This window comes from Bufo bufo, chromosome 5 (genome assembly GCF_905171765.1).
Source record: "Bufo bufo chromosome 5, aBufBuf1.1, whole genome shotgun sequence".
Taxonomy (NCBI): domain Eukaryota; kingdom Metazoa; phylum Chordata; class Amphibia; order Anura; family Bufonidae; genus Bufo; species Bufo bufo.
Window position 1 is genome coordinate 357,689,592 of NC_053393.1, and position 23,522 is coordinate 357,713,113.

Below are 23,522 nucleotides of genomic sequence, written 5' to 3' on the forward strand. Positions count from 1 at the left end.
GATATACTCCCAAAAAATCTATTAGCCAATAGAAGCCTGGTCACATGACCCTTATCAGCCAATAGAAGTTCACAGGCCCTTAGTCTCCACATACACACAGTTTTACACCAGGTTTCTATAACAACCCAGCCGTTTTTCTTCACTTCTGTAGGTCAGCTTTAAAAAGGGGCAAGGAGCTGTGGATGACACTGTTAAGGGAGCGGAGTACTGTTGAGGTTACAGTTAAGGGGGCAGGTAGGGTGGCCATTCAGGCCACCCTCAAAAGATGGACTTAAAAACCCCGGCCCCAGGCCCCTCTAATCCATGCCCCCGGCCCAGAGGGACGGTGACTTTCTCCCTGCAGCTCACGCTCAGACAGAGGATAGGGAGTCCAAAAGCCGGACTGTCCGGCCTAAAACCGGACCTCTGGCCACCCTAGGAACAATCTGCTGTGGAGGTCACAGTTAAGGGGACGGTCCACTATCAAGGTTAGTGTTAAGGGAACGGAGCTCTGTGGAAATCAATGTTAAGGAGGGAGGAGGGTACTGTGAGGTCACTGTTAAGGAAGCAGCAGGGTACTGTGAGGTCACTGTTAAGGAAGCAGCAGGGTACTGTGAGGTCACTGTTAAGGAAGCAGCAGGGTACTGTGAGGTCACTGTTAAGGAAGCAGCAGGGTACTGTGAGGTCACTGTTAAGGAAGCAGCAGGGTACTGTGAGGTCACTGTTAAGGAAGCAGCAGGGTACTGTGAGGTCACTGTTAAGGAAGCAGCAGGGTACTGTGAGGTCACTGTTAAGGAAGCAGCAGGGTACTGTGAGGTCACTGTTAAGGAAGCAGCAGGGTACTGTGAGGTCACTGTTAAGGAAGCAGCAGGGTACTGTGAGGTCACTGTTAAGGAAGCAGCAGGGTACTGTGAGGTCACTGTTAAGGAAGCAGCAGGGTACTGTGAGGTCACTGTTAAGGAAGCAGCAGGGTACTGTGAGGTCACTGTTAAGGGAGCAGCAGGGTACTGTGGAGGTCACTGTTAAGGAAGCAGCAGGGTACTGTGAGGTCACTGTTAAGGAAGCAGCAGGGTACTGTGAGGTCACTGTTAAGGAAGCAGCAGGGTACTGTGAGGTCACTGTTAAGGAAGCAGCAGGGTACTGTGAGGTCACTGTTAAGGGAGCAGCAGGGTACTGTGAGGTCACTGTTAAGGGAGCTGAGCCATGCTTATGAGCGAATAGTGAGAGATAGGCAGGTAGTACAAATCTGCAGGCAGCGCACTGTGACACCCTAACAGAGCGCATTAAAGAGCATAGTGGCATATGCAGATATGAAGGAGTGAGCCAGTTAGTAGCAGCGTTAGTCCCAGCCAACCTCACAGTATACACTAAGTTAATAGTAGCAGTGCAAATAAGGCTGATCATTTTAAGTGTGTTAGTTCTAAGATACAATTTTAAACAAAATTAATAAACGTTATATTTTAGTTAACAAAAATAATAACACGTGTAAACCAAGAGACTCTATTGGTCATGGTGGCCATTTGTAAATAAATAGGTTGTAATGTCTCAACACGTGTTAGTGGGTCAATCCATACTGCTAGCAGGTTGCAAGATTTGTTGTAATCCCACAAATGAGAGAGACATTCTGGGTGGCTATTATGTTTCTACTTTACATGTTTGATCAATGTTATATGCTCATAAATACACTTATATAATGGTCTGATCATCTTACTGATATAAAAAAATTAAATAAATCTGCAAAGTAAACCAAAAAAAATAATAATCGGATTTACAAGTAATAAATTGGCACTCTACATGAGATACAGACCCTAATCTCAATATCATAGTACACTGCTCAAAAAAATAAAGGGAACACTTAAACAACACAATGTAACTCCAAGTCAATCACACTTCTGTGAAATCAAACTGTCCACTTAGGAAGCAGCACTGAGTGACAATCAATTTCACATGCTGTTGTGCAAATGGCATAGACAACAGGTGGAAATGATAGGCAATTAGCAAGACACCCCCAATAAAGGAGTGGTTCTGCAGGTGGTGACCTGACCACTTCTCAGTTCCTATGCTTCCTGGCTGATGTTTTGGTCACTTTTGAATGCTGGCGGTGCTTTCACTCTAGTGGTAGCATGAGACGGAGTCTACAACCCACACAAGTGGCTCAGGTAGTGCAGCTTATCCAGGATGTCACATCAATGAGAGCTGTGGCAAGAAGGTTTGCTGTGTCTGTCAGCGTAGTGTCCAGAGCATGGAGGCGCTACCAGGAGACAGGCCAGTACATCAGGAGACGTGGAGGAGGCCGTAGGAGGGCTACAACCCAGCAGCAGGACCGCTACCTCCGCCTTTGTGCAAGGAGGAACAGGAGGAGCACTGCCAGAGCCCTGCAAAATGACCTCCAGCAGGCCACAAATGTGCATATGTCTGCTCAAACGGTCAGAAACAGACTCCATGAGGGTGATATGAGGGCCCGACGTCCACAGGTGGGGGTTGTGCTTACAGCCCAACACTGTGCAGGACATTTGGCATTTGCCAGAAAACACCAAGATTGGCAAATTCGCCACTGGCGCCCTGTGCTCTTCACAGATGAAAGCAGGTTCAGACTGAGCACGTGACAGACGTGACAGAGTCTGGAGACGCCGTTGAGAACGTTCTGCTGCCTGCAACATCCTACAGCATGACCGGTTTGGCATTGGGTCAGTAATGGTGTGAGGTGGCATTTCTTTGGAGGGCCGCACAGCCCTCCATGTGCTCGCCAGAGGTAGCCTGACTGCCATTAGGTACCGAGATGAGATCCTCAGACCCCTTGTGAGACCATATGCTGGTGCGGTTGGCCCTGGGTTCCTCCTAATGCAAGACAATGCTAGACCTCATGTGGCTGGAGTGTGTCAGCAGTTCCTGCAAGACGAAGGCATTGATGCTATGGACTGGACCGCCCGTTCCCCAGACCTGAATCCAATTGAGCACATCTGGGACATCAAGTCTCGCTCTATCCACCAACGTCACGTTGCACCACAGACTGTCCAGGAGTTGGCAGATGCTTTAGTCCAGGTCTGGGAGGAGATCCCTCAGGAGACCTTAAGCCACCTCATCAGGAGTGTAGGGAGGTCATACAGGCAAGTGGAGGCCACACACACTACTGAGCCTCATTTTGACTTGTTTTAAGGACATTACATCAAAGTGACTTGTTTTAAAGGACATTACATCAAAGTTGGATCAGCCTGTAGTGTGTTTTTCCACTTTAATTTTGAGGGTGACTCCAAATCCAGACCTCCATTGGTTAAAAAATTTGATTTCCATTTTTTTTTTTTGGTGTGATTTTGTTGTCAGCACATTCAACTAAATGTGTTGACTAAATGTGTAAAGAACAAAGTATTTCAGAAGAATATTTAATTAATTCAGATCTAGGATGTGTTATTTTTGTGTTCCCTTTATTTTTTTGAGCAGTGTACGAGACATTTGTCCATCCAGTTCGGCCTGTCATCCTGCAAGTTGATCCAGAGGAAGGCAAAAAAAAAAAACCTGTGAGGTAGAAGCCAATTTTCCCCACTTTAGGGGAATAAAAAATTCCTTCCCGACTCTAATCAGGCAATCAGACTAAGGGTCCATTCACACGTCTGTAACTGTTTTGCGGATCCGCAAAACACGGACACCTGCAATGAGCGATCCGCAATTTGCGGACCGCACATCACAGACACTATAATAGAAAATGCCTTTTCTGGTCCGCAATTGCGGACAAGAATAGGACATGTTCTATTTTTTTCAGGAACGAAATTGCGGATCCCGAAAAAACGGATGCGGATCCCGAAAATGCGGATGCAGGAAATGTGGATTTGCATCCGTTCCAGCCCCATTGAAAGTGAATGGGTCCACAAATTGCGGAACGAATGCGGACCCCAATTACGGACGTGTGAATGGACCTTAACTCCCTGGATCAACAAGCCCTCTCTAGTAGCTATAGCCTGTAATATTATTACACTCCAGAAATACATCCAGGCCCCTCTTGAATTCCTTTATTGTACTCACCATCACCACCTCCTCAGGCAGAGAGTTCCATAGTCTCACTACTCTTACCGTAAAGAATCCTCTTCTATGTTTGTGTACAAACCTTCTTTCCTCCAGACGCAGAGGATGTCCCCTCGTCACAGTCACAGTCCTGGGGATAAATAGATGATGGGATAGATCTCTGTACTGACCCCTGATATATTTATACATAGTAATTAGATCTCCCCTCAGTCGTCTTTTTTCTAAAGTGAATAACCCTAATTTTGATAATCTTTCAGGGTACTGTAGTTGCCCTCCTCTGACCCCTCTCCAGCTCTGCTATGTCTGCCTTGTTCACAGAAGCCCAGAACTGTACACAGTACTCCATGTGCGGTCTGACTAGCGATTTGTAAAGTGGTAGGACTGTTCTTATCATGGGCATCTATGCCCCTTTTGATGCAACCCATTATCTTATTGGCCTTGGCAGCAGCTGCCTGACACTGGTTTTTGCAGCTTAGTTTGCTGTTTATAAAAATTCCTAGATCCTTTTCCATGTCAGTGTTACCGAGTGTTTTACCATTTAGTATGTACAGGTGACTTGCATTATTCCTTCCCATGTGCATAACCTTACATTTGTCAGTGTTAAACCTCATCTGCCACTTCTCTGCCCAAGCCTCCAATCTATCCAGATCCCTCTGTAGTAGTATACTGTCCTCTTCAGTGTAAATTACTTTACACAGTTTAGTGTCATCTGCGAAAATTGATACTTTACTATGCAAGCCTTCTACAAGATCATTAATAAATATATTGAAGAGAATGGGGCCCAATACTGACCCCTGAGGTACCCCACTAGTGACAGTGACCCAATCTGAGTGCGTACCGTTAATAACCACCCTCTGTTTTCTATCATTGAGCCAGTTACTTACCCACATACAGACGTTTTCTCCCAGTCCGAGCATTCTCATTTTATATACTAACCTTTTATGTGGTACAGTATCAAATGCTTTGGAGAAGTCCAGATATACAACATCCATTGATTCGCCGCTGTCAAGTCTAGAACTTACCTCCTCAAAGAAACTGATTAAATTAGTTTGGCATGACCGATCCCTCACGAAGCCATGCTGATATGGCGTTATTTGCTTATTTCCGTTAAGATGCTCTAACATAGCATCTCTCAGAAAACCTTCAAACAGTTTACCCACAACAGATGTTAAACTTACCGGCCGATAGTTTCCAGGCTCTGTTTTTGGACCCTTTTTGACCATTAACACCACATTTGCTATGCGCCAATCTTGTGGGACATTCCCTGTCAGTATAGAGTCCGCAAATATCAGAAATAAGGGTCTGGCTATGACATTACTTAATTCCCTTAGGATACGGGGGTGTATGCCATCCGGTCCTGGCGATTTGTCTATTTTAATCTTTTTAAGTCGCTGTTGTACTTCTTCCTGTGTCAGACAGGACACAATGGGGAATTTTCCTCAGTGAATACATTTGAGAAAAAAAATATTTAACAGCTTTGATTTCTCCTCGTCTCTCTCTGAGACTCCCCCCTTATTACTCTTTAAAGGGTCGACACCTTCAGATTTATACTTTTTAACATTTATATAATTGAAGAACATTTTAGGGTTAGTTATACTCTCTTTGGTAATTAATCTCTCGGTCTCTAGTTTGGCCGCTTTTATTTGTATTTTACATGTTCTATTTTTTTCCTTATAGTTTTTCAGTGCTTCTGTGCTACTTTCCTGTTTTAGTGATTTATATGCTTTCTTTTTGTCATTTATTGCTTTCTTTACAGTTCTATTTATCCACATTGGTTTCTTTTTGTTCCTTAACCTTTTATTCCCATACGGTATGTACCTCTCACAATGAGATTTTAGGATGCTTTTAAAGATATCCCATTTTGTGGCTGTATTTTTATTTTTGAGGACTTTGTCCCAGTTAGTTAGGCCTATGGCCTCTCTTAGTTGGCAAAATTTAGCTTTTTTGAAGTTTGGTATTTTTGTTCCTCTGTGTAGAAACGCTCTTTTGAATGATAATTGGAAGGTTATTACTTTGTGGTCACTATTTCCCAGGTGTCCCCCAACCTGCACATCTGTTGTTCTGTCAGGCCTATTGGTTAACACTAAGTCCAGTATGGCTGTCCCTCTAGTCGGGTCCTGAACCAGTTGGGAGAGGTAATTGCCTTTGGTTATTGCCAAGAACCTGTTTCCCTTATGAGATATACAAGTTTCCGTTTCCCAGTCTATATCTGGGTAGTTGAAGTCCCCCATAATAACCACCTCATTATGATTTTCCACCTTGTCTATCTCAGTTAGTAGTAGATTTTCTGTGGACTCTGGTATATTAGGTGTTTTATAGTAAACTCCTATTAGTATTTTATTATTGTTTTTAGCTTCATGTATCTCTACCCACAGCGACTCCACATGTTCATGTTCCTCAACCCCTCCTATCTTCCCGGAGTGTGGGCTTTAGACAGGACTTTACATAAAGCAGACCCCTCCCCCTCCGGTTTTGACAATCCTTTCTAAACAGACTGTAACCCTGTACAGTAGCCCAGTCATAGCCATCATCCAGCCATGTCTCAGTTATTCCCACTAGGTCATAGTCCTCCTCACACATCACTAATTGCAGTTCCCCAGTTTTATTAGTCAGGCTTCTGGCATTAGTATACATACATTTGAGAGGTTTATGTATATTTTTTACCCTACACCTTTCCTTCTGGACTGTTCTAGTCCCTCCTTCCATTCCTCCCCCAGTCCCATATTTGTTTGTAAAAAGGAGCAGTTCCCACATTTATGGTTGCCTATAGGTAATGATCCTCTAAGTTAAACCTTTTTAACATCGTCAGGAAAATAACCCTGTACTAGCTCATTTCTAAGATTCTTGTTTCAGCGAAATTTCAATATTAGGGGGTTGTTGAGCACGATCTGCCAAATCCTCATCCATCTGGATCAAATGCCAGTTTGATACGATCTGATAAAAGGCTATGTTTAAATGAAAAAACAAATCTAGAATCTGACCTACTGCTACGTTCTGGAAATAAAAGGTTTTTCTGATCTTACACAAACACAGAAGAGGATTCTTTACGGTAAGAGCAGTGAGACTATGGAACTCTCTGCCTGAGGAGGTGGTGATGGCGAGTACAATAAAGGAATTCAAGAGGGGCCTGGATGTATTTCTGGAGTGTAATATTACAGGCTATAGCTACTAGAGAGGGGTCGTTGATCCAGGGAGTTATTCTGATTGCCTGATTGGAGTCGGGAAGGAATTTTTTATTCCCCTAAAGTGGAGAAAATTGGCTTCTACCTCACAGGGTTTTTTTGCCTTCCTCTGGATCAACTTGCAGGATGACAGGCCGAACTGGATGGACAAATGTCTTTTTTCGGCCTTATGTACTATGTTACTATGTTAATTGCTTGTGTGAATGCTTCAGAAATGTGGTCAGTCTGTATACTAGAATGACATCAATGCTGTGGAGAGATTCCCGAGACGTGCTTTCATTTGTGAGGCCTTGAAGTTTGTACTTGCTAATAATGTTTTTCGTTTTGGTGGCCACTGGTCTGCCCGGCACACTGGTATGGCGATGTTCACACCAGAGGCAGCGACTTTGAGAGGAGCAGTATATCTATCATATGGATAACCCATATTTACAGTCCCAGTCACTGAAATCGACAGTGAAGAATGCTGTACCGCATTCTCAAGAGTTACCATCCGTCTCTTGTGAAGAAAGCTTTACTTTACGGGCAATTTATTAGGTTACGCAGGATTAATAGCAGCTATGAATCTTTTTTGAAGCAATTCTTAGAGCTAGAGAGATTACGAGTCAGGGTTTACGATGAAAATGTAATTTCTAAATCCGATTTTTTGTGCCCTTGTAGATTTTTCTATATCGGTAAGATGATCAGACCATTATATAAAAGGATTTATGAGCATATGCAGTCTATAAAAACAGGAAGAGGATGCCCGAGATTGATCAAACATGTAAAGCAGAAATATAATAGCGACCCAGAATGTCTCTTATTTGCAGGATTACAACGGATCTTGTGACCCGCTAGCGTTATGGATAGGCAAAAATGTCTCCTCCGCTGTGAATTAGAGTGGTTCATTCGGACAGGAGCATTAGGATCGTGTGGTATGACTTATCCTCCTTTTTATAATGTGTATTTTTCGATGTGTTGAGTAGCTGTTTTGCATGTGTATGAGCTAATTAGGTACTGGGGATTTAAAAGGATTCAGCTTCTATCCCATCATGTCTTGAAAAAGCGTCTGTGTATGCGAAATGGCCATAAGGCTGTATCGGATTTTACTGCTTGAGGGACCCCTTAACGCTATTTTAATGGATTGAAATAATAGAAACTTTTATGGACTGGTGCGTGCCGTGGATCTATTTTTCTCTTTCAATTGGATTCTGCTTATGTCCTCCTGAGCACCACCAGAGTGAAAATCCAACAAAGCTCTGGGGCTCCACCATACATGCAGTGGTGCCGGCCGTGTTCTTTTGACTAGATAAGTGCACACTAGGTCTATGCATTTAGCCTACAATATATGCTGGCAAAAGCACTTGGCACATACGGTACATTTTTATAGGCCTCTACTCACTAAACGGAGGTAAAGAGCGTTGTTTTGGTTTCTATTACACTGGCCTATAAAGTATGCAATGTGGTACACCATTTTTTTTTTAAACAATGGCACCCTATAGGGCGATAAGCTCAAACATAATGTATACAGAGCCTTCTTCTAGTTTTGATGAACCATGGGAGGTCCAGGTGTTGCATCTGTAATATAGAGGTAAAAACATCCTTTGATTCGAGCTTGATTCCTGATACATACCAGAATAAGTATATTAACAAATACTAGTCACAAGCACAGAGATTTCTTAACATAGGCAACATACCATTAATAGCAAATTCCACACCTCTCACCCAATCCTCATGTCCATGGAGGACTTGTGTCTTCTGAAACTAAAATTAAACATAATACAAAAATGTAAGATTTCTAACAATTTGCTTGCTGCACATATTGTAAGAGAACTGTAAAATATTCTTGTAGTAAGGCTTTGCTTAGGTTCTAAAAAGGTTTGCAAGAGTTCTGACATCCCAGAAAGTGATGGCAAATCCCCAACTGCTTCATTCCCGGAATTGGTGGGGATCCCTGCAGTTTAGCTCACACGAATCAGAAACCAATGGCACAGCAATATCCCACTACAGTACTTTCAAAGATGGCAAATCCTTTTAAGCCTCTGTGTAGGGCATCCTCCTATTTAAGCGTTGACATTTTTCTGCCTATTTTGAAATCAGGTGTAAATAGATCATAAAAAAAAGAAATACAGGGGTCAATTTACCCTTGGCGAGTTAAAGGGGTTCTCATGATTAATGTAAAAAAAAGGAAAATCAGACAACATATAGTACATGACATTCTCTTTCTAACAAATCTAGAACCAGCCCTGTACCTCATATGGATCCAGAGATCTCCTCATTCATTGTTCTGCTAGATTTATATCACGCTGGCAGCTAAGGGGGCGCGTCTTTTCTGCTGCAGCTAAGGGGGCGTGTCCATGCTCTGCCTGAGCACGTGCGGCTATATCAGTCAGCCAGAAAGAAACAGCGGGTGGCGCTACACAGATAAATTTTTTTGAATTCAGTGGCTATACTAAATTATGAATTACATGCAACACAAAAAAGGTGTAATGACCGACGACACGCACAGGGAGGAAAACAGGGAAAGCCCTGCCCAAGGGAGAGGGAAAGGTGGTGACCCCTAACTCACCTTGCGGCTGGCACGTGACTGCCCTGACGTCCCTAGACGGGTTCCTCACCCGTGCGGCGATCGCGTGCCTAAACCCTGGCTTTCCCTAATATGAGCCCTGGATAGTGAACAGGCCGGTGGGATCGCTAGTCCACACCACTATCACTAAGAGGGAAACACCAGGGAGAGGACAGACAAAACATACAAACACATACACCCAGGTGGGCGACCACAATAAACCAAAAAGGTCCAACAGGGATCTGGAGGTTAGCGTACTGGACCAACTACCAGCGAACGCAGCAGCACAGCTTCAGAAGGTCAGAATAGATGTCCAGGCAGGAAGCTCTATCTCTGGCAACCAGAGAAGTGTGAGAGAGAAATATAAGGAGGTCTGGGAGTGCTGGACAAGGAACAGCTGAGGAGAAGGAGCTACGGATCCCTGAGTGAGCCAAAAGGGTTTGCTAAGCAAACCCAGAAAGCTACCAAAAGAAAAACAGCCCTATCTTAAATAGAGCGTGCAGCCAACCGCTGCGACTTCCTGACCCCGGGTATAACGGAGTCAGGCGTGGTCCTCGACACCCTCGTGACAGTACCCCCCTCTCTACGAGGGGCCTCCGGACACTCAGGACCAGGTCTCCCAGGATGAGAGGCATGAAAAACCCGAACTAACCTGTCGGCGTTTACCTCAGACGCAGGAACCCACATTCTTTCCTCGGGACCGTAACCTCTCCAATGCACCAGATATTGGAGAGCGGCGGACCCGACGAGAATTAACAATTTTGGATATCTGAAATTCTAGGTTACCATCCACGACAACAGGAGGGGGTGGCAGCGGTGATGGTTCTAGAGGTGGAACATATTTTTTGAGTAACGACTTATGAAAAACATTATGAATTTTAAAAGTCTGAGGTAACTCCAGGCGAAAAGCCACGGGGTTGATGATGGCTACAATTTTGTAAGGGCCAATAAACCTAGGACCCAGTTTCCAAGAGGGAACCTTCAATTTAATATTCCTAGTAGACAACCACACAGTCATTCACTCCTAGGTCCGGACCTGGCGACCGTCTCTTATCAGCCATGCATTTGTATTTACCTCCCATATTTTTCAAGTTAGCTTGCACCTTCTGCCATACCGATGAAATAGATGACGAAAACCGTTCCTCTTCGGGAACCCCAGAAGACCCCCCCTCTTTGAAAGTACAGAATTGGGGATGAAAACCATATGCACCAAGAAATGGTGACTTGCCAGTGGATTCCTGACGACGATTATTTATGGCAAACTCAGCTAACGGTAAAGATGATGACCACAACTCTTGGTTTTCAGACACAAAACATCTTAGATATGTCTCAAGGTTTTGGTTGGTACGCTCAGTCTGTCCATTCGATTGAGGATGGAAAGCAGAGGAAAAGGACAAGTGTACCCCCAAACGAGAACAAAAAGCTTTCCAAAATTTAGAAATAAACTGGGTACCCCGATCCGAAACAACATCGGAGGGGACCCCGTGAAGCTTCACGATTTCACTGACGAATACCTGAGCAAGAGTCTTAGCATTAGGTAGTGCGGGTAACGCAATGAAGTGTACCATTTTGCTAAACCTGTCCACTACTACCAAAATAACTGTTTTACCCGCAGACAAAGGTAAGTCAGTGATAAAATCCATTGACAGATGTGTCCACGGTCTATTGGGAATGACGAGTGGTAATAGAGACCCTGCAGGACGTGTATGTGAAACTTTTGCGCGCGCACAGGTAGAACAAGAAGACACAAAATCCAATACATCCTGACGCAACCTTGGCCACCAAAAACGACGAGACAATAGTTCCAAGGTTGCTTTACTACCCGGGTGCCCAGCAAGTGCCGAATTATGATGTTCCTTTAATAATTCGAAACGTAAGTTCAACGGTACAAACAATTTCTCTGAGGGGCAAGAGACCGGGGCGTCCCCCTGGGCCTCTAACACCTTCCCCTCCAAAACAGAGTGTACCGCAGAAACAACCACTCCTCTTTGTAGAATGGGTACCGGATCACTCACATTACCCCCTCCAGGGAAACAACGAGATAGTGCATCAGCCTTGGTGTTCTTTGCCCCAGGACGATAGGTAATCACAAAGTTAAACCTGGTAAAAAATAGCGACCACCTAGCCTGTCTAGGGGTGAGACGCTTAGCTGATTCGAGGTACAGAAGATTTTTGTGGTCCGTAATTACAGTGACAGGGTGGACTGCCCCCTCTAAGAAATGACGCCACTCCTCAAACGCAAGTTTAATAGCTAATAGTTCCCTATTGCCAATATCGTAGTTCTTTTCTGCTGCAGATAGTTTTTTAGAAAAGAAAGCACAAGGACGCCATTTGCCAGGAGACTGACCCTGAGACAGCACCGCCCCCACTCCCACCTCTGACGCATCGACTTCAACAATAAAAGGCTGAGAGACATCAGGTTGGACCAGTACAGGTGCTGAGGTAAACCTCTCTTTTAGAGAGGAAAAAGCAACTTTAGCAGCGTCAGACCATTTAGAAAAATCAGTCCCCTTCCTAGTCATGTCAGTAAGCGGTTTTACAATAAGTGAATAATTTTTAATGAATTTCCTATAGAAATTCGCGAAGCCCAAGAACCGTTGTAGTGCTTTGAGGTTCTCAGGAAGATCCCAATCTAAAATTGCCTGGACCTTCCTAGGATCCATACGGAAACCTGACGCAGATAAAAAATAACCCAGGAATTGTATCTCCTGAACGACGAAGACACATTTTTCAATTTTAGCATATAATTCATTCGTCCGTAGGACCTGCAGTACTTGTCTGACATGCACCTCATGTGTTTTCAGATCGGACGAATAAATTAAAATATCATCTAGGTATATTACCACAAACCTGCCGATTAGAGGACTAAAAATGTCATTAACGAAATGTTGAAAGACGGCAGGAGCATTGGTCAGACCGAAAGGCATAACTAGATTTTCATAATGCCCCTCAGGGGTGTTAAACGCTGTCTTCCACTCATCCCCCTCCTTAATACGAATCAGATTGTAGGCACCCCTAAGATCAAGTTTGGAGAACCACCTAGCACCCGCAATCTGATTAAACAGGTCAGGAATGAGAGGAAGAGGGTATGGGTCTCGGATGGTTATCTGATTTAATTCGCGAAAATCTAAGCAAGGACGCAGGCCCCCATCTTTCTTTTTAACGAAGAAAAACCCTGCAGCCACGGGTGAAGAAGAGGGTCTGATGTGTCCCTTAGCCAAGCTCTCGGAGATATAATCTTTCATGGCTTGTCTCTCTGGACCCGAAAGATTATATAACCTGGTCTTGGGTAATTTTGCGCCGGGAATAAGGTTAACCGGGCAATCATAAGGACGATGAGGTGGTAACTTCTGACAACCCTTTTCAGAAAAAACATCCTCAAAGTCCGAAATAAATGTAGGTAGGGTAGTTATGGAGGCGACTAAGCAATTGCTATTTAAGCAATTTTCTCTGCACTGCTCACTCCACTCCAATATCTCCCTGGCCTGCCAATCCACCACTGGATTGTGCGCTACCAACCAGGGAAGACCCAGCACTACCGGAGAGGGAAGCCCCTCCAGAACATAACCTGAAAGCATCTCGTTATGGTGGTCCCCTACCCGAAGGTGTAAACTATGAACCATGTGCGTGAGGTTTCTCTGAGACAGGGGAGCAGAATCAATAGCGAATATGGGAATGGGTCTCTGTAAAGTACAGAGAGACAAACCCAAAGTGCGGGCAAAATGGGCATCTATCAAATTTACCCCTGCTCTACTGTCTAGAAAGAAATAGTCTCCGTCTTATCACCAAAAATAATAACCGCTGGCAACACAAATTGCGATGTACGTATGGAGGAAACGTATACCCCCCGGCTGACATCCTCCACACAGCCTGGGGTTAGTAGTTTTTCCGACGGTCTTTTGTTTCTGAGGAAAGAAGGACAGACCTTAATGAAATGACCCCTCTCCCCACAAAAAAAAACAAACCCCACGCCTACGGCGAGCCTCAGGAGGACGGACCTGACGAGTAGTTCCTCCTAGCTGCATAGGCTCGTCTAAGTCCGTACAGACTAACTGCTGCTTGGGAGGGGTTACCAATTGCTCCGGTTTTTTCAACCTGTCCCTAAGGCGTCTCTCTATTCGGATAGAAAGGGACATAACCGCATCAAGGGAAAAGGGGGTCTCATAATGCAAGCGCATCCTTAACCCTTTCGGATAACCCAGAGCAGAACTGACTCCTGAGAGCCGGGTCGTTCCATTGGGTATCCGTAGCCCACCTACGGAATTCAGAGCAATACTCCTCTACCGGCCGCTCTCCTTGTAAGAGTCTCCGTAATCTTGATTCAGCCAGGGCGACTCGGTCAGGGTCATCATATATGAGACCCAAGGCCCCAAAAAACTCATCCACTGACCGAAGAGCCTGGGAATCAGTAGGTAAAGAGAACGCCCAGGACTGCGGATCCCCCTGCAGCAGGGAAATAACAACCCCCACCCGCTGATCTTCATTACCAGAGGAGTAAGGGCGCAGTTTAAAATATAACTTACAGGCCTCACGGAATGTCAAAAACTTGTCCCTTCCCCCAGAAAATCTGTCAGGGAGAGAGACCTTGGGTTCCGCAACAACCTGGTTACCAGTAGCAACCGCTGGGCTTGCAGTCAGTTGTAATTGCTGCTGTTGCTGGAGGACCGACGCCTTCAATCCTACCACCTCCAAAGACAGGCCATGAAATTGTTTGGACAGAGCAGCAATTTGATCCATACTGGATTCTAAGTAGGTAAAAAAAAAATATTTTTATTTTTTTTACCTACACAAAATAATGGCCAGAGATAATGTAATGACCGACGACACTCACAGGGAGGAAAACAGGGAAAGCCCTGCCCAAGGGAGAGGGAAAGGTGGTGACCCCTAACTCACCTTGCGGCTGGCACCTGACTGCCCTGACGTCCCTAGACGGGTTCCTCACCCGTGCGGCGATCGCGTGCCTAAACCCTGGCTTTCCCTAATATGAGCCCTGGATAGTGAACAGGCCGGTGGGATCGCTAGTCCACACCACTATCACTAAGAGGGAAACACCAGGGAGAGGACAGACAAAACATACAAACACATACACCCAGGTGGGCGACCACAATAAACCAAAAAGGTCCAACAGGGATCTGGAGGGTAGCGTACTGGACCAACTACCAGCGAACGCAGCAGCACAGCTTCAGAAGGTCAGAATAGATGTCCAGGCAGGAAGCTCTATCTCTGGCAACCAGAGAAGTGTGAGAGAGAAATATAAGGAGGTCTGGGAGTGCTGGACAAGGAACAGCTGAGGAGAAGGAGCTACGGATCCCTGAGTGAGCCAAAAGGGTTTGCTAAGCAAACCCAGAAAGCTACCATAAGGAAAACAGCCCTATCTTAAATAGAGCGTGCAGCCAACCGCTGCGACTTCCTGACCCCGGGTATAACGGAGTCAGGCGTGGTCCTCGACACCCTCGTGACAAAAGGTATTCAGATCCAGGTGCTAATTTGAACTGTAGAATATGTTTCATGGGACAGCCCCTTTAAGGCTTACGTGTCATACACAAAGTATAGTAGAAAAATCGATCGGCACTCGATATCTGTTTCAATCTGGTAGCATTTAATAATAAATAGATAAAACAATGAGAATGCAATATATTCACACTAAAAACCCCAAAATTAAAATCTGGAATATAAATTAATACACTTGTACGCATAGGTGGACCTAGTATAATTTAGTCCGTGCAAATAACCGCTGCAAGAAAATGCTGTGCAATTATACGCTAGACAAAGTCCCACATAGAACCTGTTCAATGCCAGTATGGATTATCGATATTAATCGTATCAAGCTAGATGCAATGTTCATCCGATTATTTTGACGCGATTCTTTTAAATTATCCCAATATAATCATTTGGGATATATGTACAACATAATCATGTGGTAGACTTATGTAATACTTGCGGAGCAAAAGTCCCACATACTTGTCATGGATAATGGAGGAAAATTGCGTTGAGCTTTTTATTATGTTCGTCCGATAATCCGATAGAGATAATGCCATTTTTTGTTCATGCGATTTTTCATAAATTATCCCAACATATTCGTTCTCAGGATCTTTACAGAATTCGATTTTGTTACTTTAGACCTTGACAAATTTATGCGGCACTCACTGATAGATGGATTTCTCTGGGTGTTAGTCCATGCTGTGTGGCGTCCCACATGTATAACAGCCGGTGTACGCTTACCTCCGAGATCCCAATGATGTCTCGTGAGATTACCGCAGATATGCAGCTTTAATGAAGACTTCGCAATCACATCGTCATCACGTGGAGTTTTCTGTGTTTTTCCACTGTTAGCTGCAAAGTGAAGGACTCTGATGATTTTCTTCTTTGTTGTATTCGCTTCAGGATTATTGAAAAGATTATCTATGCCGGCATGATGTGGTCAATCTTCCAATAGATGGTGAGGTATTTCCAATGGCAACCAGATGCGTTTCGGAGCTATATTATGCCTGCTCCTTCATCAGTGGTATGATATTGCTGCCAGAAATATCTCTTATATATCCCAAAACTCCGCCTCTAAGATTTATAATAATCTCCGGATTGGATTTTGCTCCTTGGAACTGAAGTCCCTTTAGATTAAGTTGATTCAAATATAGATTAAATTGCATATTAACTTGCACATATGGTCAAAAAAGCTAAAAAAAAAAAGTAAAAAAACAAGCAATAAAACAAAAAAACGCATATGCGTTTTACTTGCGTTTTTTGACAAACTTTTGCGTTTTTTTTGTATAAAGCTAAAGGAAAGTAAGTACTATCACCCTATGTGCCCAGGAGACTTTTCCCTCCTGCATCTCATATATAGAGACATTTTTCGTATTTGAAATAGAATAAGGGATGGAATGGCCAACTTCCTTCACTAAGAATTGCCCATACTCAATTGCACATACGTGTTTGCTTGATCTAAAGAATTAAAACAACCTTATGAAACGATAAAAGCCAAAAAACATAAGCATTTTACTTGCGGTTTTCCACGGACTTGTGCGTTTTTTTGTGCAAAGCTGAAAAGAGGTATGCTCGATCAGCCTATGTATTCAGGAATTTGTTTCACTCCTGCATCACATATATAGAGACCTTTTCATATTGATGACAGAGTTGGATAGATGGGAGTTGCAAAAGATGGAAGATGGAATTGCACAGCGTTTTCTTGCAGCGGTTATTTGCACAGACGGACTCAATTATACTAGGTCCACCTATGCGTACAAGTGTATTAATCTATATTCCGGATTTTAATTCTTGTGTTTTTAGTGTGAATATATTGCACTCATTGTTTTATCTATTAATTATTAAATGCTGCCAATCGATTTTTCTACTATATTTATCTGTATGTGATAGGAGGTGTCATACACAAAGTAGAGATTTCTTCCTCACTCCTATCAAAAGGCTTCTACATATCCAAGCAATTTTGAGACTGTTTTCTCGTGACATATTGTACTTCATTTTAGTGGTAAATTCAAGTCAATATGTTTTACTTTTATTTATAAAAAAAAATCCCAACATTTTAAAAATTTGGAAAAATTCATATTTTCTAAATTTGAATTTCTCTGCTTTTAAGACGGATAGTGATACCTCATAAAATAGCTATTACTTAACATTTACCATATGTCTACTTTATAGTGGCATAATTTTGTAAAATGTCATTTTATTTTTAAGTACCAAAAGTGGGGGGAAAATGGCAGTGCGTCTTATGGGGCGAATGCTGCCTTTTAACACCGATACATCGCCGGCTGCCATGTATCAGCGGGGAGGGAGGAGGGGCTGGTAGCCGGCAACTGATATTGGAATGGCAGCGGGGTCCAGGGCAGTCACTGTATTCTATTACACCGGGCCCCGATCACTTTAGTATTTATATCTAACCTGTAGGCAGGGGCGCTTTGTTAAACTATAGCAAGTTTTTGCAGCGGTAGAGAAATCAACTGTAGTACTTACTTGAAATTCCCGTAGCAGACAGACAGGGCTGCAGCGTAACGTCACTCACTACGTCACGCGCCTGCTCCACCTGTTTCATTCATAAAGCGAGAGGAGAAGGCGCGTGACGTAGTGAGTGAAGTTACACTGCCGCCCGGCCTGCCTGCTACGGAAATTTCAAGTACCGCAAGTACTACAGTTGATTTCTCTACCGCTGCAAAAAAATTACTATAGTTTAACAAAAGCACCCATGCCTACTACAGGTTAGATATGAATACTACAGTGAGCGGGGCCCGGTGTAATAGAATACAGTGACTGCACCGGGCCCCGCTGCCATTCCAGTATCAGTTGCCGGCCCCCAGCCCCTGTATTGGGGGTCATTCACTATTGACACAGGGACACTGTTATGGGGGAGGGGGAGATCTGTGGATGACACATATATAGCATAAGATGCTATGGGTCATCCACAGATCCCCCCCCGCCCATAACAGTGCGTCATCCACAGATCCCCCAAATAGTGTCTTCCACAGACCACCATTAGTTCAAAACCCACCAAAAGCACACCTTTTGGTTCAAAAGATTTTTTTCTTATTTTTCTCCTCAAAAACCTATATGCGTCTTATAGTGAAAAAATACCATACGTTAGAAGGCTTAGAATTTTAGAAGCAATTTAGAATTTTTTAAAGAACATTTACAAACCCACTTTAAGAGCCAATTCAGTTCTGAAGTCACTTTGAAATCACCCATAAATTACCCAATTTTAGCACCTACTCTCCTCAAATTATTCAAAACGTATTTTACAAACTTTGTTAACCCTTTAAATATTTCAAAGAATTAAAGGACCAGGAAGTTTTTTGGAAATTTGACATGTATCACTTTATGTGGAAACAACTTTGGAACGCTATTACTTATCCAAGCCATTCTGAGACTGTTTTCTCGTGACACATTGTACTTCATGGTACTACCAGAGGAAACACTGCTCATTGTTACGACGAAGAACTATTTTGTCTACTGCCTGAATAAAAGACGAAGATTTTAGCTACCAAAATCGTGAGTGCTGGAATTTCATTGTGTTTTCATATCAAGGATATACAGGCTCACCAGCCTTTTTCCGTGCACGCAGGTGTTTGGACAATTGGGTGAGCTGGACTTTTTCTTGTGCATACTTCATGGTACTTGTAAATTTCAGTCAATATTTTTCATTTTTATAAAAAATAAAACAAATTCCAAATTTACCAAAAAAAAAAAAAAAGGTGCAACTTTACAAATTTTTATTTCTCAGTTTTTAAAACATATAGTGATACCTCATATAATAGTTATTACTTTATATTTCTCATATGTCTACTTCATGATTGGATCATTTTGTGAATGCCATTTTATTTTTTGTGGACGTTAGAAGGCTTAGAAGTTTAGAAGCAAATCTTTACATTTTTCAGAACATTTCCAAAACCCACTTTTTAAAGGACCAGTTCAGGTCTGAAGTCACTTTGTGGGGCTTACATAATTGAAACCACCCAAAAATGACTCCATTTTAGGTGATCCACAAGAATTAAAAGGGAACCTGTCACCGGGATTTTGTGTATAGAGCTGAGGACATGAGTTGCTAGATGGCCGCTAGCACATCCGCAATACCCAGTCCCCATAGCTCTGTGTGCTTTTATTCTGTAAAAAAAACGATTTGATACATATGCAAATTAACATAAAAGAGTCATATCTTACTTGTGTGACCAGAGAAGAGTCATATTTTCAAGCTATGACTCATCTCAGGTTAATTTACATATGTATCAAATCGGGTTTTATACACAAAAAAAGCACACCAAATCCGCTCTATACCCCAAATCCAGGTGACAGGTTCCCTTTAAAGGGAAATGTAGATGAAATTTCAGAATTTCATTTTTTTGTCAGATTTTCCATTTTAATCCATTTTTTCCAGTAACAAAGCAATGGTTAACCTCCAAACAAAACTCAATATTTATTACCCTGATTCTGTAATTTACAGAAACACCTCATTTGTGATCGTAAACTGCTATACGGGCACACGGCAGGGTGCACAATGAAAGGAACACCATATGGTTTTTGGAGGGCAGATTTCACTGGGATAATTTTAAGTTGCCATGTCACATTTGAAGAGCCCCTGATGCACCGCTAGAGTAGAAACTCCAAAAAAGTTACCCCATTTTGGAAACTACGGAATAGGGTGGCAGTTTTGTTGGTACTATTTTAGGGTACATATGATTTTTGGTTGCTCTATATTACACTTTTTGTGAGGCAAGGTAAGGCTACTTTCACACTAGAGTTTTTGCTGGATCCGGCAAGGTTCAGCAAAAATGCTTCTGTTACTGATAATAAAACCATCTGCATCCGTTATGAACGGATCCAGTTGTATTATCTTTAACATTGCCAAGACAGATCCATCATGAACTCCTTCGAAAGTCAACGGGGGACGGATCAGTTTTCTATTGTGGCAGATTATGTCAGAGAAAACGGATCCGTCCCCATTGACTTGCATTGGGGGTCATGCCGGATCCGTCTTACTCTGCATCCCAGGACAGAAAGCAAACTTGCGGTATGGGAAGGCAACTAAACGGAACGGATTCCGTTGTGTTCAGTTTTGTCCCTATTGACAATGAATGGGGACAAAACTAAAGCTTTTTTTTTCCGGTTTTGAGCCCCTATGACGGATCTCAAACGCTAGTGTGAAAGTAATAGCTGTTTTTGCAGTTTTTATTTTTTTGTTATTTACAATGTTCATCTGACAGGTTAGATCATGTGCTATTTTTATACAGCAGGTTGTTACAGACACGACAATACCAAATATTGGTTGTTTGTTTTAGTTTTACATAATAAAGCATTTTTGAGAAAAAAAAAGAAAGATTTTCTCCATATTCTGAAAGCCATAGTTTATTTTTTATTTTTTGGGCGACTGTCTTGTGTAGGGGCTAATTTTTTGGGGGATGAGATGACTGTTTGATTGGTACTATTTTAGGGTGCGTATGACTTTTTGATCGCTTGGTATTACACTTTGTGATGTAAGGCAACAAAAATTGCTTTTTTGACAGTTTAGGTCATGTGATATTTTTATACAGCAGGTCGTTACGGATGTGGAGATACCTAATATGTATACCGGTATTTTTATTTTATTTAAGTTTTACACAATAAAAGCATTTTTGAAACCCCAAAAAATCATGTTTTAGTGTCTCCATATTCTGAGAGCCATAGTTTTTTTTATTTTTTGCAAAATTGGTTTATGTAGGGGCTAATTTTTTGCGGGATGAAGTGACGTTTGATTGGTATTATTTTGGGGGCATACACCTTTTTGATCGCTTGGTGTTTCACTTTTTGTGATGTAAGGTGACAAAAAATAAAAAATAAAAAAAGGATTGTTTTAGCACAGTTATTTTATTTTTTATACGGCGTTCAGGCGAGGGGGTGGATCATGTGATATTGTTATAGAGCCGGTCATTACAGATGCGGCAATATCCAATATGTCTGGTTTTCTTTTCTTCACAATTGTGTGTGTTTTATTTTGGTAATTTTTTATTTTTTTTTTAACTTGAAACTTTCTATATTTTTATTATGAAAAACACTTTTTTTACTTTTTATTTTTGTCCCACTCTGGGACTTCAACTTCTGGGGTCTAATCCCCTCTGTAAGGCTGCTTTCACATTCGGGTCCGTCATGGATCTGCACAGACGGATCCGCACCGATAATATAACCGCATGCATCCATTCAGAACAGATCCGTTTGTATTATCTTTAACATAGCCAAGACGTCTTGAACCCCATTGAAAGTCAATAGGGGCGGATCCGTTTTGCATTGTGTCAATGAAAACGGATCCTCCACATCGTCAGGCGGACACCAAAACGCTGCAGACAGCGTTTTGGTGTCCGCCTCCAGAGCAGAATGGAGGCGGAACGGAGGCAATCTGAAGCATTCTGAACGGATCCTTATCCATTAGAATGCATTAGGGCAAAACTGATCCGTTTTGAACCGCTTCTGAGAGCCCTGAAACGGATCTCACAAGCGGAAATCAAAACGCCAGTGTGAAATTAGCCCAATGCATTACAATACAACCTGTATTGTAATGCATTGGCTGTCAGCTTTTATGCTGACAGCCTGCCTGTGAGACCCAGCCTAAGGGCTGGATCTCACAGGGTTCCATAGAAGGCAAGCCCCCGTCACTGCAGCGCGGGGACCCGATGGGGAAGCGGAGGGCACCCGTATCCTCCACGAACCCTCTGCTTGCTTCGGTCAGCTTTGACCGCGGCATACCAAGGGGTTAATACGCCGGCATCTGTGTTTTCACCGATGCTGGAGTATGCAGCAGGGGCCCAGCTGTCAGTGACTGCCAAGTCTGTGCCGCTGATCGAGCGGGCGCAGCTCCTGCACCCGCCTGATCAGCCTGCCGTACATCTACGGCGCTGGTCCCTTACGGGTTAAAGAAAAATGGAGGCGAAATTTCCTATTATTTTGCAGATTTTCGATTTGAATTCATTTTTTCCGGTAAAGAAGCAAGCGTTGAAAGCAAAGCAAACCTCAACATTTATTATCCTGATTGTGCAGTTTACAGAAACACCCCATATGTGGTCGTAAACTGCTGTATTGTCACACCATAGAGCGCAGAAGGAAAAGAGCACCATATGGTTTTTGGAGAGCAGATTTTGCTTGAATGGTTTTTGGGTGAAATGTCATATTTGAAGAGAAACTAAGGTATTCATATAGTAGAAACCTCTTATAAGTCACCCCATTTTGGAAACTACATCCATCAAGGAATTTATTGAGGGGTCTAGTGACCGATTTGACCCTACAGGCCTTTCATAGAATTTAGAAAGACTTGGCTGTGAAAATGACACATTCATATTTTTCAATAAAAATGTTGAATAAGCCCGCCATTTTTCATTTTCACAAGGAGTAACAAGGGAAAAAAGAACCCCAAATTTTGTTAAGCATTTTCTCCTGAACATGGAAATACCCCATGTGTGGCTATAAACTGCTGTTCGGGTAGGTGTAGGTGGCATGGCTCTGAAGAGAAGGCCATATGGGTAAATTGGAAAGTCTATTAGGATTTTGATGGAATGGCTTTCGGGAGTGGAAATCCTCAAAAAGTGATTCTGGAAACTACACCCCTCAAGGAATTTATTGAAGGGTGTAGTGACTGCTTTGACCCTACAGTCATTTCATAAAATTTAGAAACATATGGCTGTGAAAACAATTGTTTAAAAAATGCTACCCCTGCCCGTTATGATGTTAAGCACCATTGATTATAAAGTGATAGATCATTTTTAACCAGATCAAGACAACGCCATTTTCCATGTTAAAGGGAATCTATCACTCCAATTTTGGACCATTATCTACAGTAATACATGAGTAGTACTGCAGATAAGGAGTCCAGATCAGATTTTTTATTTTCACAAGGTAAAGCCCCAGATTTTTCATTTTCACAAGGTATAAAAATGAGAAAAAAGACCCCCACAATGTTACGCAATTCGACTGAAAACGGCAACACCCCATATGGGGTCGTAAAACTGCTGTATGGGTGCGCAGCAGGACTCAGAAGGGAAACAGCGCAGTATGCTTTTAGAAGGCGGATTTTTCTGGAATGCTTTTCGGGCAGCATTTCACATTTGAAGAAACTTGAGGTACTGCTACAATAGAAACCCTCAAAAAGTGACCCCATTACAACTACACCCTTCACCAATGCGGTAGTTAAAGTAACAGGCTGGCCCCTGCTGCTAATCGAGCGGCGCAGCTCCTGAACCCGACATGTATGTGGGGATGTGGCAAAAGACCACATTGCCCCACGCACAGGTACATGAAAATGCGTGAAGGGGTTAAAAATGGATAGCACGTTGGAGAAG

The 23,522-nt window shown here is 42.9% G+C and overlaps 1 protein-coding gene across 1 annotated transcript in view; it reads right to left on the bottom strand.

The window, feature by feature from the left end:
- ELP2 (elongator acetyltransferase complex subunit 2) overlaps positions 1-23,522 on the bottom strand; it is a 128,631-nt gene that overhangs the window by 79,407 nt on the left and 25,702 nt on the right. Inside the window, exon 7 of the mRNA XM_040432197.1 lies at positions 8,852-8,918. Coding sequence (XP_040288131.1) covers positions 8,852-8,918 — 67 coding nt within the window. The remainder of the gene's footprint in view (positions 1-8,851; positions 8,919-23,522) is intronic.